The sequence below is a fragment of the Molothrus aeneus genome, chromosome 3, assembly GCF_037042795.1.
Source record: "Molothrus aeneus isolate 106 chromosome 3, BPBGC_Maene_1.0, whole genome shotgun sequence".
Lineage (NCBI taxonomy): Eukaryota > Metazoa > Chordata > Aves > Passeriformes > Icteridae > Molothrus > Molothrus aeneus.
In genome coordinates this window covers 104,821,805-104,839,228 of record NC_089648.1, presented here as the reverse complement: position 1 = coordinate 104,839,228, position 17,424 = coordinate 104,821,805, and the positions used below count along the sequence as shown (strand labels likewise).

Here is a 17,424-nt window from a genome sequence, read left to right as displayed (position 1 = left end):
TGAGTGAAATTTTCATCATTTGACACCTGAGATGCAGTTGCAGATTCTAGTTCCACTAAGAAAATGGGGAAGCCATGAATGTGACATGGTGCTTTAAAGAGCACTGATAGTCAACCAGTGTTACTGCTGAGCCAGTTTAATAATGATGAAAAGAGAAATATTGTCCTTCCTTCCTTCCTTCCTTCCTTCCTTCCTTCCTTCCTTCCTTCCTTCCTTCCTTCCTTCCTTCCTTCCTTCCTTCCTTCCTTCCTTCCTTCCTTCCTTCCTTCCTTCCTTCCTTCCTTCCTTCCTTCCTTCCTTCCTTCCTTCCTTCCTTCCTTCCTTCCTAAAGATTCTCTAATTGCCTATTGCCATCAAATCTTCTGAGATTTTCACTAATAAAAGAGTCATGGCTAAATTATCCTCCATTGTACTGAAAATCTCAACTGTCAGACCTTTTCCACGAAAATTACAAGAACAAAGAGGGAAGAGATGTTCTGTAGCCTTTCCTTGTGAGTTTCTACATGGGAGGGTTTCCTGTAAGTATGAAGGAAAGAGGTAGAGTCCAAACAATATGATGAAATGACATTTGAAATGGAAGAATGTGGAAAAAACAAGGTGGAAGAAAATAAAATTTCACTGGCTCAAAAAGGAAGGAACCAAACATCTACACAATCAGTTACTAGAAGGTGTTTTTTTTTGACTTCTACGCAATAACACAAAGAGTTTGGCTACAGGTGTTCAAGATGATAAAGACCTTAATTTAAAATAAGAGAAAGAAACCAACAGGGTATTGGAGGAAAAATCACTAAAAATATTTAAACCATCTATTCTGTTATTAAAAGAATAAAAAGCTACTACTATTATTTTTTTAAAATGTATTTGATGTATATTTATTTTGAAAAATTGATATTGATTATGAAAAATTCAAAATATAGTGAAGTAAAAAACATTATGTCTAAAGTTAACTCAAACTCAAAAGTTCTTTCTAAATGTTCAACTGTGTAAAATTCCTCTAAGCTGAAATTCCATTGTATTCTTAGAGACAAAGAAAATTCCAATTTAATCCCCACATATGATCAAAGATCATTATCTAAAAATTTGACCTTTTCTGTAAGTATTTATGAATTAAAAAAACCCTGTAAGGCCTGAAGTGTACTTTTAATGCAAAAGCTTTGTGCTGTAGAAGAATCATTCAAAGAACCCCTCAAAAATATTATTTTTAATCATGTATATATAATAACAAATTATTTTCCAGTGGATTTTTCATTTATAGCCTTGTCAGAGTATAAAACAGTAATTTTTTCCTGTTTTGGAACCCAATGTTAAGAATTTTTTCAAGTACTTTTGGATCTGTAAAGTAGGATGTCAAATTTTCTACAAATAAAATTATATATTTTCATTCTGTCTGTGCTAGCTATATTGGAATATAACTTGCATGCTTAACCTATATGTCACATGCAATATAAGACAGTGACATGACAACTTTTAGTACTTAAGAACAACCTGAAATTCTCCAGAATTTATGATTCAGTTCAAAACCCCTTCAATAAATCTGTCCTTTCATAAGGTTTTTGAACCAAAGGCAGCAAGAAAGAATACTTTTTTATGAAGAATTCATCCATAAAGATGGAGATATCTGGAACTTAGCTCCTCCTCCCTTAAAAATGTAGCAGTCATATCTTGAACTAACTTGAGAAGTGGATAAAATACTCAATGAAAAATTGTGGGAAAGAAATCAGAGCATTTAAGTGGAAAAATTCAATTCAAAATTTATTCATAGGGAAATGTCATCTGTATTTGCTGTCCTAGCTAATATTTGTCTTACATTTGCAACTCCAGAGACCAGTGTGTTTTTTCCAACAAGAATTCATTGTCAGTTGCCAAAGGGAAGGAATCACTATATAATTTTCACTGACAGCATTTACCACAAATTCAAAAAGAAACTACTTATTGCTTGGAGACTGATATAAGAATGCAGGTGTGAACTCTAAATAAAACAGTCAAGGAAAGAAACATAAGCAAACTATGGAAAAGGAGATTGAACACAAACAGAGCCTGATGTAAACGCTTCAGACTCTGCTCATACTATAAAATTTAAATCCTGAGACTGACATCATATGCTAAGTTCAACTCAGATAGCATTATCTTTATTTTATTTAGATTTTCAAGCCCCAGCAATTATGCAAAGTGACTAAACGCTGATTTAAACAGTTTATTTAAATCTTAGATTTATTTAGTACTTTTAATCTTTTATATAAATGGTTCATTTTCCTGTCTATGCACATAATATACCAAAATTATCCATTTAATTTATTCTTGGATTATGCATTTTACATGTTACCCTTGAAAACATATATACTAGAGCGTGGTGACCTTTCTCTCTGAACTTAACTGACAGATAAAACAAAAAAACCCAAAAAAAATTCTAAAAACATCTTTCAAAAGATTTAACTGCTATGGCTAAGAACCATCTTTATTGTGTAGTCTATTTTAATTAGAAACTCTAGTTGAAAAATATAGAATCATTTAATCTTTCAAAAATAAACAAATTGAGTTTATTAAATTACTTTATAGGAAAGAAAACCTTTACAACAATTTAAAAATATTCTCTAGGGGAAAAAAAAGACGGGAAAGCTAATGGAGCATGTGAAGTACTAACCATATGGAAGCACCCAATGTGGTAACTGCCTGTCTGGAGTTCTTCACTAAATTCTTTCACCTCACTTTTGAGGTCTGAAGTGTTGCTTGCTAGTAAAATGCAACTAATTTTACTAATAACATGGATGTAAATAAAGGGCACAGATGTATAAATAAATTGCATATATTCAAATAGATTGCATGCATTCAAATAGATTATAAAGTAAGAATTGATAAAACCAGACAAAAAATTAAAGCAAAAATTTTTTAATTTAGAGAGACTAGTAAAAATTATGGTCCAGATTAGGAAGTTGGACTACATTTTCCATGTGTACTAACACCGTCTCTAAATTTTTCTGACTCCTAAGTAAAAATCATTCGAATAGAACAAAAAGAAATAAATAAAAATAAATTTTAATCTGTGTTTAGTTGTATATTATTTATGGGGAAAAGACTACCTGTTTCATTCTGTGTTATGAAGAGGAAAGATGGGGAAAGCTACTGTTTCTGACACTTTACTTCTGCAACTTGTTCAAATGCTTTTTTTTTTCAAGATTATCTTAGTGTAAAGCTTCAGAGGCCATACTAGAGTTTTCTTAAGAATGCTTTAAGGCTGAATAATAAGAGGTGGATGAAACTGTGATTTATATTTGATTCTGAACAAATACTTCCACAATATCTACCTCAATCATGGAACATTAGTTCCAGATGAGGATGTTACCTAACAAGCATCAAATCTAATAGTTTAACAGGCCTTTGCACTTATTCATGTGTAAAAATGCACATTTATAGAGATGGACAGAGAGTCCGGCTAAATAAATTTGCTTTCTATGTGTGTGTAGGTATTATAAATACACACATTTAAAGATAACATAATCATAATACTCCCACGCATTCTTCTTAAACGTGTGAAGCCAGGCATAATCAACATCTGTTGCAACACCAATTCCAGATTACCATTTACTAGAAAAGCATGAAGCACAACCTTCCTAGTAAATATGAATAATTTGATTAGCACATCTTTCATCCCATCTGCTGAAATCTTAAAGCAAATTGAAACAAGATCAGTAAATATTGTTTCAAGTGATTCATGCAGCTTTTGCCATCATTAAGAGGTTCCACTTGAATTAACTACAGTCTTCTATCTATTGTAAATGTCAGTGATGTGCAGAATATGTTTCATCTCAATCTTTGACCTCATGTCTATAGAGAAAATGCTATCAAGCAACTCACCCAAATAAGTGCAGAAAGGAACAATGACATAACTTTTTAAATTTATCAAAATTTTTCTAAGAGACAGAATTCAACTGGCATGACCAACTGAGAAAGCATATTTTGAAGAACCTGAAGTAATACCTCCCCTAATCACTTACAGTCAATTCTAATGATATCTGGTGTGACATTGCTTTGTTCCATCAGTATATGTTGACACTTCTGTCTTACTTCCTGCGCTTTATTGTAAAAATTTCAAGATGAATATATCAAATAATATGTGTGCTTACACTATACACAGAGAAATTTCTCTAAGACAAAAATCTCAGATTCACTATCAGAAAAGGAGCCCTCACTTGTATGGCTGTAGCAAATTTTGTTATAAACAATAATTTTGTTATAAAACTTCTTACATATGGTCTCAGAAATAAATTCTGAGTACTATTTATTTCACATTTTGACTTAGACATATGCTATGGAAAAACTAGACCAAAACAACCACTGCCTATGGGCAAAACAGAGACACTTTGTTTTACAAATTCTACACTAAAGAAATAATGGATACCCATTTACTTGCATCAATTCTTAAAACATCTGCATCTTGAAAACAGTAGTATTCAAACAGAATTATCATAAAAGTTTTACAATTTTTATAAAAAGGTTTGAAATCTAAATGCATATTTAAAAGCTTGTAAAACTTGACTTACATGATCAATTAATTCACGAACCATTCCATTCCACTGTCCGCTGGCATCTTCTTGGGCTCCATACTTTCCATCTTCCACCAGTCTAATCTCATAGGAAAATCCAAGGATAGTAGACAGCTCCCTGAGGAGGTCAATGCAATAACCTTCAAAACGATCATTTCCATACAAGGGTTTGTCAGACTTCTTGAACATAACATATGGCTCTTCCTGAAAGAATTAAGACAGAACGGATAATGAGTGCCCCCACACCTTTCTTCTCATTTTAGCCTAAAGTAGTAGACACTCATGTGCTTACATATGCATACACTCATGACATCACTCCCTGTAAAACAAAATAATATGAAAACCAGAATCCTTTTGGCTTTGTCTGTGTATGTCTGATGTCTTCATATATTTTCAAAGATTCACTTTGTCTTTTTTTTTTGGAAAAAAATACACTCTCAACACGTCTTCAAGGAATGCATATACACACTAAATTTAAGTGTGTTCCCTAACTATTTGCATTATACAGTAATATAAAATGTATTGTTTGGATGGACAACATAAGCCTTTTAAAATGCAGAAACAACGTGCTTTGGCAACTGAAAAAATTTCATTAAAACTCCAAACATTGATGAAATATTTTAGATATTAGATTTTACACTTTTATTTATACAAGTATTTAAACTGTTTTCTCAATGCTTTGTTAGGCAAAGCATAAAAAACCCACATGGGAAGGAAAAAGTCAGTGAAAGCACCTACTTCTCTGTTGCCTCAAGTTATAGGCTACTATTTACAAGACTGCAGCAAAACCTGAGAACATTTACACAAAAAGTAAGTTCTATGATAGACATTCCATGAAGAATGAATTAAATTTCTTTAAGAATTTATCTTCTAATGTTTAAATCAAATCACAATGTAATATTTTTTTGCATTAAGTGATGCGCAGACAGCAAACAAATTAAAATGATTGGCAGAAAAGCCATAATTATAGGAAGAAAATTTACATTTTGCAAAACAGTATTTTTATATCTGTTTCTCAGTACAGGGTGGCCTTTCTCAAGTAGAAAATGAAAGGGAAAATTACAAAAAACAATTGGTAGTTTTCCACTGCAATTTAGAACCAATATTCAAGCTGTGTTTGTTAGGTTAAATATGCAACTAGGTCTTTGCTCACTTTTGGGAGAGATTCTTTTCATTTTTTATAATTAAAAAGGAAAAAAAAAAAACAAGTAAGGTAAGACAAATAATAGTATATTCAATCATTGCACCAAACACAAGACTCAGTGAACATTCAGATAAACTCTCCAGGACAACGTAAGAAAATTCTTACAGTCCTGAATCCCCACGTCAGCACTCAGTGGGGTCAAAGGCACCTGATTCCACAGGCACCTGACTGCTTTAATAAATCAACACTCCTAATGTAATCTTCTGCCTTGAGTTTTCCCATGATTTAAATGTTATATCCACATATAACTGCAACTTCAGTACATAAGATTTTACCCAAAGAAATGAAAAAGACAATGCAGGGAAGAATCTTGTTCTTAAAAGAGCTGCTATATACTCCTATTGAAATAAGTAAGGTTACAGCCATATTTTCAGAAAGTACATCACAGATATTTATACAATTAGCAAAGAACAAACATGAAATAAATTGTCCAGCCAAACTACTAGGATGTTTTGACAGAAATTTCTCAAAAAACAGGTAAACAAATGACTCCAGAAGAGCTCTTCAAGATGTAGTACTGACAAGAACAAAGACCTAACAGAAAATGTGAAATTTGAAAATGGCTTAAATGACAAGGATCACCAAATAATTCTTGAGAAATTGAAATGGTATCAGAGCAAAACCTATGTGTGAAAATAGTTGTTATTAAACTTGGAAAGTTTATATTAAATATCTCAAAGAAAATAACTGTAAGAAAAACAATTTTTCAGGTGAAATTACAATTCCTTAAAGAAATCACACCCCTTGGCAGGCAGAAGCTATGCTATGACAAAACATAGTGTGCTCTTTATTTCTGGGGTAGCAGCAATTTTCTTCACATTAACTAGTATGGTTTGGATTTGTGCTCAAATCAGGGTTATAACACAGGAATATTTTCATTACTGCTGAGCTAGTGCTTACACAGTGTCACGGCCTGTTCTGTAGGCATGAAGGAATTCCAATGTAGCTTGGAATGCTCATACACACAGATACAAGACATTTGCTCTCAGAGTTGTTCAGATATCTACAGCCTTACACATCCCCCAATGTCTGGAATCCTGGAAAAATTCTTGACAACATTTTTGTCTCTGTCTCCCATTCCAAGCAATCCTGAGTTATCTGGGACAGAATTTAAATATGTGCAATATCAGGGAGGACATATATTTGTCAATTTATGCTTTTAATTCTCCTTTACTTAATAATCACAGCAAGATTTTCTTCATTGAGCAATTCAGGTCATTGATAAATTCCTACATATTTTTCTATCAGATCCTATAGAAATCCTCAGACATTTTATCTGTTCTGCTGATGCTTTTTTAAATTTTGATAAGGAAAAATAAAAAATTCTTACAACACTTTCTGGAATTCTTAGCTCCAACTCCAAATCATTTATAGTCTTTACTCTGGCCAACTTGGACAAGGTCTACAATAGTATCTGTACAACTATTCAATGATTTTTAACTTTTGATGAGAAGACTGATCAATAAGTTATTAATACTCTCTTAATGCACTTCCTATCCTACATTAAGTAATTTCTTCTATCCTACATTAAGTAATTTCTTACTGCTACTTTTTCTTATAGTCTTCTACTACACAAAGCATTAGGGGTTTTTTCTCTTCAGATCTTTTACTTGCTATGTAAAGTGATTTCTGATGCAACTTGAGCAGGGTTGGTGTTGGCAGCTTCATCTGTAATAGCTCTTATTAATCCAAATGTTTTCTCTAATTTGCTTTTTCCTCGAGTAATAAACATTCTAAATACTGAGCATGGCATCCAGGTATCCTGAACAAGTGCATGCAAAGGGTTCTACATGCTTCATTTGCTCAAGCTTTAAACTTGTAGAATGGGCTACCATAAAACTGGTTGCTAAACCCACTCTCAGGAAAGTCTCTATTTATTAAATGTACAATCACCATTGCTTCTTGGTGGATTGTCATTTCCACCAAAATCATTCACTTTTTAAACTGACTGATATGTAGATTGGCAGCTGGTTTATAATTATTTTAACATTGTTCACAATTTCTTTTCTTCCTTCAGTTCCTGAAAACACGACCCTTAAAAATTCCTAGACCACATCACAAATCCAGTACTCAAAATCTTCTAAACAGCTTCAGTTGAAATTAAGTCTTTCAACGGGACACATCTCCCCAGGAAATTAGGGGAACATCTTCCATTAGCTCTTTTATTATTGCTTGGAATGACATGAGTAGCTTGGAAACAAAAAGTCACTGATTAAACTCTGACTGTAGACTCCAGAATGAATCCTGAGGATGACACAATGTTTCCAGGAAACATTGCTACTCTAAATTAACAATAGGTTACAAATTTTGTAACAGCTTGTTACAAAATTTTAAGATCAAAGTCATCATTTGATGTCTCATTGGACTAAAATATCTTTGGCGAAGAGGGATGCAGAAGAGCCCCATCCCAAGCCAGATAAGCACTCCAAGTGAGAGTGCAAATAAAATTGTAAATGCAACAAATCCTTTTTCTGAGAAAATTTACTGAAAAGTAAACTTAGCTAAAATACTGCAAATAAAGGTATGGCTGCAAGGAACAGTGGAATCACAGGTAGATTAAAAATCATATCAGCAAATAGAAGACAAATATTTGAAAATTAATTAACTTTGTAACGTTACAGTCTGGTTTTAGTTTTAAAAATGTACAGCTAATGCTTGAATAAAAGCACACATTCTAAGAAACAATTTTCTTCAACTTCCCCTTTTTCTTTTCAGATTTGAATAATAAATATTTACTTGAATTATTCCTGTGAGTTATATTGCATTTCAACTACAAAGATATTACTAAAAATTACAACAAATTTTAAATTTCAAGTTCTTTAATTTTTTATTAATATTAATCAAACATATTTTTTCCTTCATAATTTCAACATGGAATAGCATATTTTTAAAAGAATATAAAATTTATTACTGCCAATAGTATTGAGAAAAGAAAAATAAAGCAAAATAAAATTAATAAATCAACAAAAGGAAAGTGGAAGGCCTGATGATGAAAAGAGGAGAACCATTTGAAAATTTGCCAGTGTTAGAACAGAGATTTTGATGATTAGCTTCTGCTCACCAGAAGGTTGGATACTGGAGTGTTAGAAGACTGCCACATTTTCTTAACATTTATATCAGATAGAAGGAATACACAATAGGTTTTCACAATAGGCAGTCAAAATTCTAGTGGGAGAGGTGAAGCAACTAATTACTATCAATCAAAACAATTGATGGGTGATCCACTATTATAAAGATAGCAAGTAAATTTATTCTTTTAATTTTAATATTCTTTTAATATTAATTTAAAATTTGGCCACTGAAAATTCATACTTGGGCATCCAAGAGAAAAGGGAGAGAAATTATGCACTACCCATTTGATAAAGCAGTATATATCAATAAAATACAATGTGGGAATACTATACTTTGAACCAAGTAAAATTGTTTAAAAAATTTTATAAGTATTCCTTCTAGTTCCTTCTAATTCTATTCCTTGAATTTGAATTCCTAATTCAAACCAATTTTTTTAAGGGAAGTACAATAAAAAAGGTAATTTCACTTTTCAAATGCGAAGTAACAAAAACTACTAAATTGAGAACATCACACACCTTTCATAACTTTCACACATTCCTTGGAAAAATTAAACTTGACAACTGTGAGCTTTTCTAAGCTTTGATGTAAGCAGATACAGAAAAGTACATAAAAGCTACACAGGAAAGGAAACAAGCATTTATTTTAGCAGAACAGGGCATATGAACCAGAATGATAATATGTACAGGCTGGTATGAAATTAGCATCAAAAATGCCCTAAGTACCATACACATACCTTTATAAACATGGAAATTGAATTCCAAAGTTAAAACTCTCTCAAGTTTGGAGTAGAAGATATACAAGAACAAAAACATTTAGATACTTACATCTAAAGTCTAAAGAGAAGAAATGTTACAGAGTTCTGGTAGGAGTCAATTTAGGAGAATCAAATAATAATAAATCCTTATTACTGAAGTTGAAAATTTGTTTTCTGTAGGTTTTTTGTTTGGTTTGTTTTTCTAAATGCAGAATATTCAAAAAGTAGACTTTTTAAATGAGAAAGAAATTCTGAAGTTTCAATGCAGATGGTTTTAAAATAAAGCAAAGTAATAGTATCAAAAGGATTGATATATTAAAAGCTATGATTATAAAAGATAAAAAACCAGCATACTTATTGTCTTTCAAAAGTTTCCGCCCTTCCCTAAAAAGACCTATCTCTCCAGTGGACATGCTCAGTTGGTGCTGGGGCTGCTATGGGTTCAGAACTTGGAAATCAGACAGGTTTCTTCACAAAAACTACATGTAGGTTGATTTCTGAGAAAGGTTGAAGTCCTGAGAATCCCTGTCCCTGTCCAGAAGAGAGCATTGAATTGAGAAACCAAGGAATAATCTTTCAGCTTGCTACCTGTGAAATGAAAAACTCAAGACAAAAAGGAGCACATAGTTCTGTCCTTCCGTACAGTAGATGAATTTATGAATTACAGTTTATATTTTATTACTTTTCCCATCAATATATTTTTCTTCTTCTAGAGACTCAGCCACCAGTAGAAATGCAGGGTATACTTACAGCTGTAAAGATCTAAATGACTGCAAAATATAGGAGGAAAAAGATATTGCTCCAAATTTCAGAATTAAAAATAAAAGAAAGACTGGGATATTTAAATAAAAAGTGAGCATTAAGGCAAACTACAGAGAAAAATGATTAAGGCTCCCCAGCTGGCAGTCTACTATAGACTATTGTAGGGAATTCTCAAAGTGAAGAAAACATCATAGGAAAACCATATGAATAGCTTAAATCATAGAATTGCCTTTTCTTTTTTCATCTAAGCAAGATTTTGCAGACAAAAAAGGAGAGAAAAGCTGATGATGTAGGTATATTTCTAGGAGCTTTAGCATTTTCTATTGTTCCCTTGCATTGCTACAAAAATGAATATTCATTAATTTGCTTTCTGTTCAACAGAAACATATTCTTAAAGCATAAAAAAGATAAAACTAGCAAATACAGCTAGTACATATGTTTCTGCACCAAAAATGGTTTGGGTTCTTTTTACTATTCCAAGTACAGCTCTTCCAATTTGTACCACTTCTTCTGAGTACCTTTCTTCATAGTTGAAAGGAACAGCTGCAATTACCAAAACTTTTACTAAACAATAACTGAAGTGAAAAAGGCAGCTACAAGGGAGCAACTTGTGACACCAATTTAAAGTCTTTTTTTTTTTTTCATGCATTATTTAGATACCTGCAAAGAAGATCGATACTTTTAAAAGACCACTAACCAAAAGTTAGCTCTTAAGAGAAAGGGTATCCTTGATTACAGAAAGCAGCTTTTCTCTTGAATCTCAGGAGTCTTCTATTGTGAGCTTTACCAGATTAAAATCAGTGCTCACTGACAACACTGGTATTTACATTTCTGCTATTTACCATTTCTTGAGTTAATTATTTCAACCAAAATCATGCCAGTATCACTATATAAGAGCAATATGATACTTGGAGTATATTAACTCAAACCTCATCAACAGGCAGATGTTAAAACACAAACAAACTTGGAATACCCTGAATTATTGAGTGTTTCTTATGTAATCTTGTGGGGATTGATGCAGTTTTGTTATCACAGTCTGGAATCAAGCACACAATGATGGCTACTGAAGAGTGGAGATGCAAAGGCTGGTTCATTACTGAGTAACAAAGGGAGCAGGTCACTGGCAGAGACAGGACTTTGTTCTGTAAAGCAGGAATTCTAGCAGCCAGTAGGTTCACATGAATTAAGGTTACAGATCAGTGAATAGTATCAAGAAAAATCCTAGGCAGTATATCTGGTACAAAGGAATAGCAGTATAGAGAGAGTGGAATTGGAATTATTAATAAAATTTACTTGATAATGCAGTAGTTTTTACATGTAGGAAACATATGAAAGTCAGTGGGAAGAAAATTGACAGAATAAAACTCTAGAGGACATGCTTTTAATATAAGAGAATACATGACATTCAAACAAAGAATTATAAATTTATAAATTAAATTATAACTATAGCAGACCATCACTATAATTAATGGTACAAGAGGAAGTTGTGGTAAATCTGTGCTTGTCTTAGCATAACAAGAAATTACATCTGAAAGTGAGTCAGTCATGTTCCATTTTGTATATCTGCTGTGTATTTTTCAATTAGTAAAATAAATGAAGTGAAGGATTTCAGAAGATTTTCTATCACTTGTAAAAAAACCTTATAAGCAGTGAAAACTGTATGGAATTATATGACTTATGTTACATAAAAGGTTAAAAGCACACTGGCATTTGTGTCTATACACCTGTAAAAATTCATTCTAGTTTGAAATGTCATAATACACGTTGGTAGGTAAAAGATTCTTAATAAAGTATACAACCACCAGGAAGCAGATTCTTTTGTAATATCTGCAAATTCATGATAATGGTGGCAACAGACAAACTTACCAGACAAACTTCTGGAAAATTTTAAATTTGCATTGAAATTAAAATTACTATTTCAAAATTACTGTGAGGAAATAAATGAACACGTATTTTTACATAAATAAATGTGTTTATTTATAAATAAAAAATACTTCATTCACTGCTATGAATTTGTCAACAGTGAAAATAATACAGAAGTTACTCAAATTGTTTCTTCTTGTCTAGTTTGAAGGATCAATTACATCTCTGTATAACTAAAAATTTCATCTCAATAATTGAGCAAGAGCAATTCTAAATATTTTGTACTTTCCTTTGAGGTGTCAGAATAGCAAACAAAAGTAATAAATTTTTGCTGGCTAAAATCATCAGGCTAACAGACAAAACGCACTTTAAAACCAATTATCTTTTGTGATCTCACAGGGTTGAAAAAAGCAGCTTTGTAAAGAAGAAAACAATTCAGCCAATAATAAGAAAAGTTAAATTACTAATCAATTAACATAACTCTAAAATCAGGATAACCTGCTCACAATGCAGGTAAGAGTAAACATTCATGACTGGTTTATCAACTGGTGTTCACTCCTGACACCATAAATTCCAAGTAATTCCAAGTAAATTCTAAGTAATGGTAACGCACACTGCAGACTGTTCACTACTACTGCAATTAGTGTGTCACACTCTATCAGTTTTTCTGCATAACTGTATCTCAGGGAAGCAAATACAATTGCTTACCAAGATGGTAGTGACAATTAAAGAGCGATTGGACAGGGAATCTGTGATGTTTGCTGGTTTTCCTTTCTGATTCTCTGTCATGTTAAGGCCGCTCAACGGATCCCAAGTTCCAACCTATAAAACAGTAAATTACCGTGTAAATCACCCATTAGCTACAATTCAGCATCTAGAAAAGAGCGCTTTAAGAAAAAACAGATTGTTACAGGGAAAAAAAATTGATTGATAAGAATTATTATTAAATTTTGTTTCAGTTTTCTCTGTCATTACATTTAAAGTCTGGTTATTTAAAATATGTTTAGCAATACCCTAAATTATGTTTTGTGAAGTGTGACGTTAGTGTGTAAAAATTATATAAAGAATATCTAAAGCTGCTCTTAATACTTAATTTTCCATTTCTCAAGATAAACCACATCTGAAGATAACTGGGAGAAATTAATTTGCAGAGAAGAGAGCATTGTCTCTTCAAAAGGATTTACCCTTTTCTGTGATCAGAGAGAACAGCAGGACAAAATATGTTTTTGGGAAAAAGTAATGGAGAAGACAGGAACAGGCAATAACCCAATTTATTTATAGATAAATCTTCAACACATGAGTATTTTGACATTTTATACTTCAAAATAAAATCTATAGGATTTTTATCAAAGAACATACAAGGTTGTGCTTTAAAGTTCAGGTCAAGGACAGACTTTCATACTAAGTAGTAAGTAATGAGGCTTATCTGTAACTTATCTGCATTTTCATTCCTATACAATTATAATGGTAAATATAACTACCCATTTTAGAAATCAGAATGTTTTTATTACTCCATTGTCTAGGAAAACGCCCACAAATATGTCTTATTTTGGTTTTAGACACAATTTTAAACATAATTTTAAGTACTAAGTAGTATCTATAACACAAGGTAAAGATATTTTAAAACTAAACCTAGACAAAAATTAAGCATTTCTATAAGGATTCATTGCAAATATATGTATGTATGTATATAAACACACACAATTTGTTAAAATTATCTTTTCAACTGAGCCCGGAAAGACTGTTTGTATACTTTCAAGTGATTTGTTGCCACAGAGCTGTAAAGTAAATTTAAGATGTAAGGTGGTGTGGATAAAAAGAGTTCCATTTCGTAAATTGAGACTACAGCAGAGCACGAATCAGTGGATGTTTTAATAAAGAAAAGACAAATTTGTTCTCTTTTTCTACAATTTTCTATCCCACAGGAATCAATATTTTCTCTGTCTTCCTTGCTTAACACTCAGTTTCAAGAAGTCACTCTTTTGAACTTGGTCATTCAGTACCTCATAAGCTGATCAAAGAATCATGGAGGGAAGAAAGAATATGTGTGTCTCAGAAATACATTTGGAAAAAAACCCACCTAACACATCATTTCAAAGTATTGAAATCAAGTCTTGCTACCAAAAAATCTCTCCTTCATTTACTGTTTTAATACAATTTGATTTAGTGAATTGAAAGGCTTTCAGAAAACACAAAATGTTCAGCCTTGCAGCTTGGCCGCAACCAAGAAATTTTAAAAGGGTTGCTAACATTTAATTGCAGTGTTCTGCTAATTATGACAATCATGGTGTTTGCTTTACTTCAAAGATGAAACTAGAGTAGAATAACAAGGAACGACAAAGATGAGAACTAGAGCCTGATGCTACATAACTGAAGCTGAATTAATCTCCTCTATGAGATATAACTTCAGGTACACAAGTAGCACAAAAATTTCTGAGGAAACACCAACATTTTATATGATCAATTTCAAATCCTAAATTCATTAAATCATTTGCTTTGTTCAAATTCATGTTTATAATTCAAATTTATATTGGCAAAAGGTAAGACATTGGTAACTAAAATATATCCTCTCCTACTTTTTGACATAGTCAGAAGCACAAGCAAAAGAATATCAACTGTTAGAATCTGGATTTTATCTAACTACAGACTTAATCTACTGCAGACCTATAAGAATTATCAACAGCATTACTTTAAAAAGAAACTTCTGTCTTGATAAATTGATTTATTATTTTTCTAAATTAGATTAATTGTACTTTTGCTGCTGCTTTTGTTAACCAAAAATATAAGAAATGGACCAAAATCAGAGGTTCAAAATTAAACTTTCTTTGGATTATCTTTGTTGATGATCTCAAACCCAACAATTTGTACCACAGGTTCTTATATGTTACTGATGTGTTTAGCTCCCAAATCACAGACATGTATTTTCAAATCTGCTTCTTACAGAAAAGTTTTGCAAAAACAATGCAGCAAGTTAATTATTTCCTATTTGTTTCAGCACATTGTTTTAATTTGTAAGTAGCTTTTTGAACTGAATAGAATTGCCAATGTGTTTTTACTAGAAAAGTTTAAAAGCCAAAATGAAGGAAAAGTGCATCAAGGTAGTCTATAACCGAAATTCAAACAAGCTATAATTTAACTTATTGCATCCCTTTTGTTTTAAACAAACTTACAAATTTTCTTAAAATGTGAAACAGGTATTCATATATACACTTTAGAGAGAACATTCACACAGTAAATTTATTGTAAATATTGACTATATTGTCAAGCCCTCAATCTCCTACTATTCTTTCCAATTCTCCTAAATGGCTAAACTATTCTAAAGGGACCATGCCAATCTGAATATTTTAACACTTATTATCCAAAGTACAGGATCCAAACCAGGTGTACCCATTAACATGTGCTCCACAGTGAGACAAAGAAAAATGATGGAAGGAATTAGCTTAGGCAAGAATCAGCTTATTTAAGCTGAAACAATTCCAAGAGCTGCATTCATCATTAAATATCATAGAGTATTCTGTAACGTGGTAATTGCAGTGGTCCTCAGGAACATGGAATACAATTTCCCAAACTCATGTCAAGCGTTAAAAACCTGCATCCAAGCTTCCACATATTTACATAGTTACTTCCAGGTAACTATCAGGTTACTGAAGTCCCTCAAGACCAGATATTCCCACCCAGCTGGACATGCCCACCCAGCATCACTTTGTCGCTCTGCAGGCTACAGAGGCCTTGACTCTGTATAAGGCCTGCTTAGCAATTGCTCAAACATTCCTGTTATCAACGCTGTTTTCAGCTCAAATCCAAATCACAGCCCCATACAACCTTATATGAAGGAAATTAACTCGGTCCTAGCCAAAACCATCAAAATATTTCACATCTCCCTCAAAAAAGAAGCACTGCCCACTCGTGAAACTTAAATTGTGCTGAGTTTACTTGTGCTCTGGAGCACTTAACAGAGATTCAGTCTCATGAGCTGCTAGTCCCAAAAATTCAGTAGTTTTCTTACTTCAGCATGTTTCAAAAGTGATTTATCTTCATGAATAGATAAGTATACTTTCAACTATTATTCTTTTTGATTTTTCTTCAAAGTTCTCCTGAGAAAATTAACATTATTTTTGCTCTGAGTCAATCAAAACAGTGAATATGACTCACAGTGAAGTGCCACAAGCATTGTATTAGGGAGGATCATTGCCTTTCTGCAGTGCTACCCACGGACTAAGCAGCCAGAACCATGCTCAACTCTCAAAGATTTTTCAAATTTATCTATACCTTCTTTATTTAGTTTTGTGGAGTAATTAGTAGTAGTGGTAATTACATCAAGGAAATAACTATACTGCATTAGAGGTAGTAACATTTCTTCTTATTTCTGTATTTCCCATTTGCAAATTGCTTAATTTATTTTCCTTTCTTCAGTTATATTAATATTCATGCCTTCTTTGCCAAATATAATATAAATAACAATACTTTAATACTTCTGGATCCCACAGATTTACTACGTCTTTCTTTTTTTTTCCCTCTCTTTTTTTCTCCCTTTGCCACCTGTGAAAGTTTCTGAACAAGGCTTCAAGCCAGTTGTAACATCTCTTATTCAGGATATGTGATTCTTCTTCAGTGACAAATTTTCATATCAAAAGTGATATTAAATTCAGGTATTTGCTATCTCCTTGAAGTATAAAATAATTTTCCTCACAATGCAGCCTCAGTGTAAAGACTGATTGACTGCAATTTAAATTATAATTTATTATGCTGGAGTGTCATAGTTTTGGATTTTCACTGTGCTTAATCATGAATAGTTTCAGTCTGTCCAAAGTGACTGTAATAAAATTTTGTGGTATATTATATTAACAGCACTCCAATCATCTCCTAATTTTGTCATGTTCATCTTACAAGGAGCTATCATTTTTGGCAGACATGAAATTTTATTTGGAAACACTTACTTATTGACTGATGCTTGATTATCACCTTTCATTCAAGAGTTTCAGGAACAAGTATTTTATGTAAAAGCTGAGATCACACATAGCATTTTTTTAAATCAGTGAGGAATTGTTCTGTTGTCACTGACTTCAGCAGTCATTGAACTTATAACACATGATCTAGGTAATTTCTCAGTTATACTGGTTGTACTAACAGGTAATTTAGGACATTTTTGTACAAAATCTAAGTTTAAAAAAAAGTCTTCTAGCAATTTTTCACAATATTTTTTTTCGCCCATCCATCAATATTTTTCT

The 17,424-nt window shown here is 32.2% G+C and overlaps 1 protein-coding gene across 7 annotated transcripts in view; it reads right to left on the bottom strand.

Moving 5' to 3' along the window:
• The window catches only part of GRIK2 (glutamate ionotropic receptor kainate type subunit 2), a 387,751-nt gene that overhangs the window by 146,712 nt on the left and 223,615 nt on the right, over positions 1–17,424 (bottom strand). For all 7 annotated transcript variants that reach the window (XM_066547537.1, XM_066547535.1, XM_066547533.1 and 4 more), the window contains 2 exons: positions 12,905–13,018; positions 4,539–4,745 (listed from right to left, as the gene is read on the bottom strand). In XM_066547537.1, coding sequence (XP_066403634.1) covers positions 4,539–4,745; positions 12,905–13,018 — 321 coding nt within the window. The remainder of the gene's footprint in view (positions 1–4,538; positions 4,746–12,904; positions 13,019–17,424) is intronic.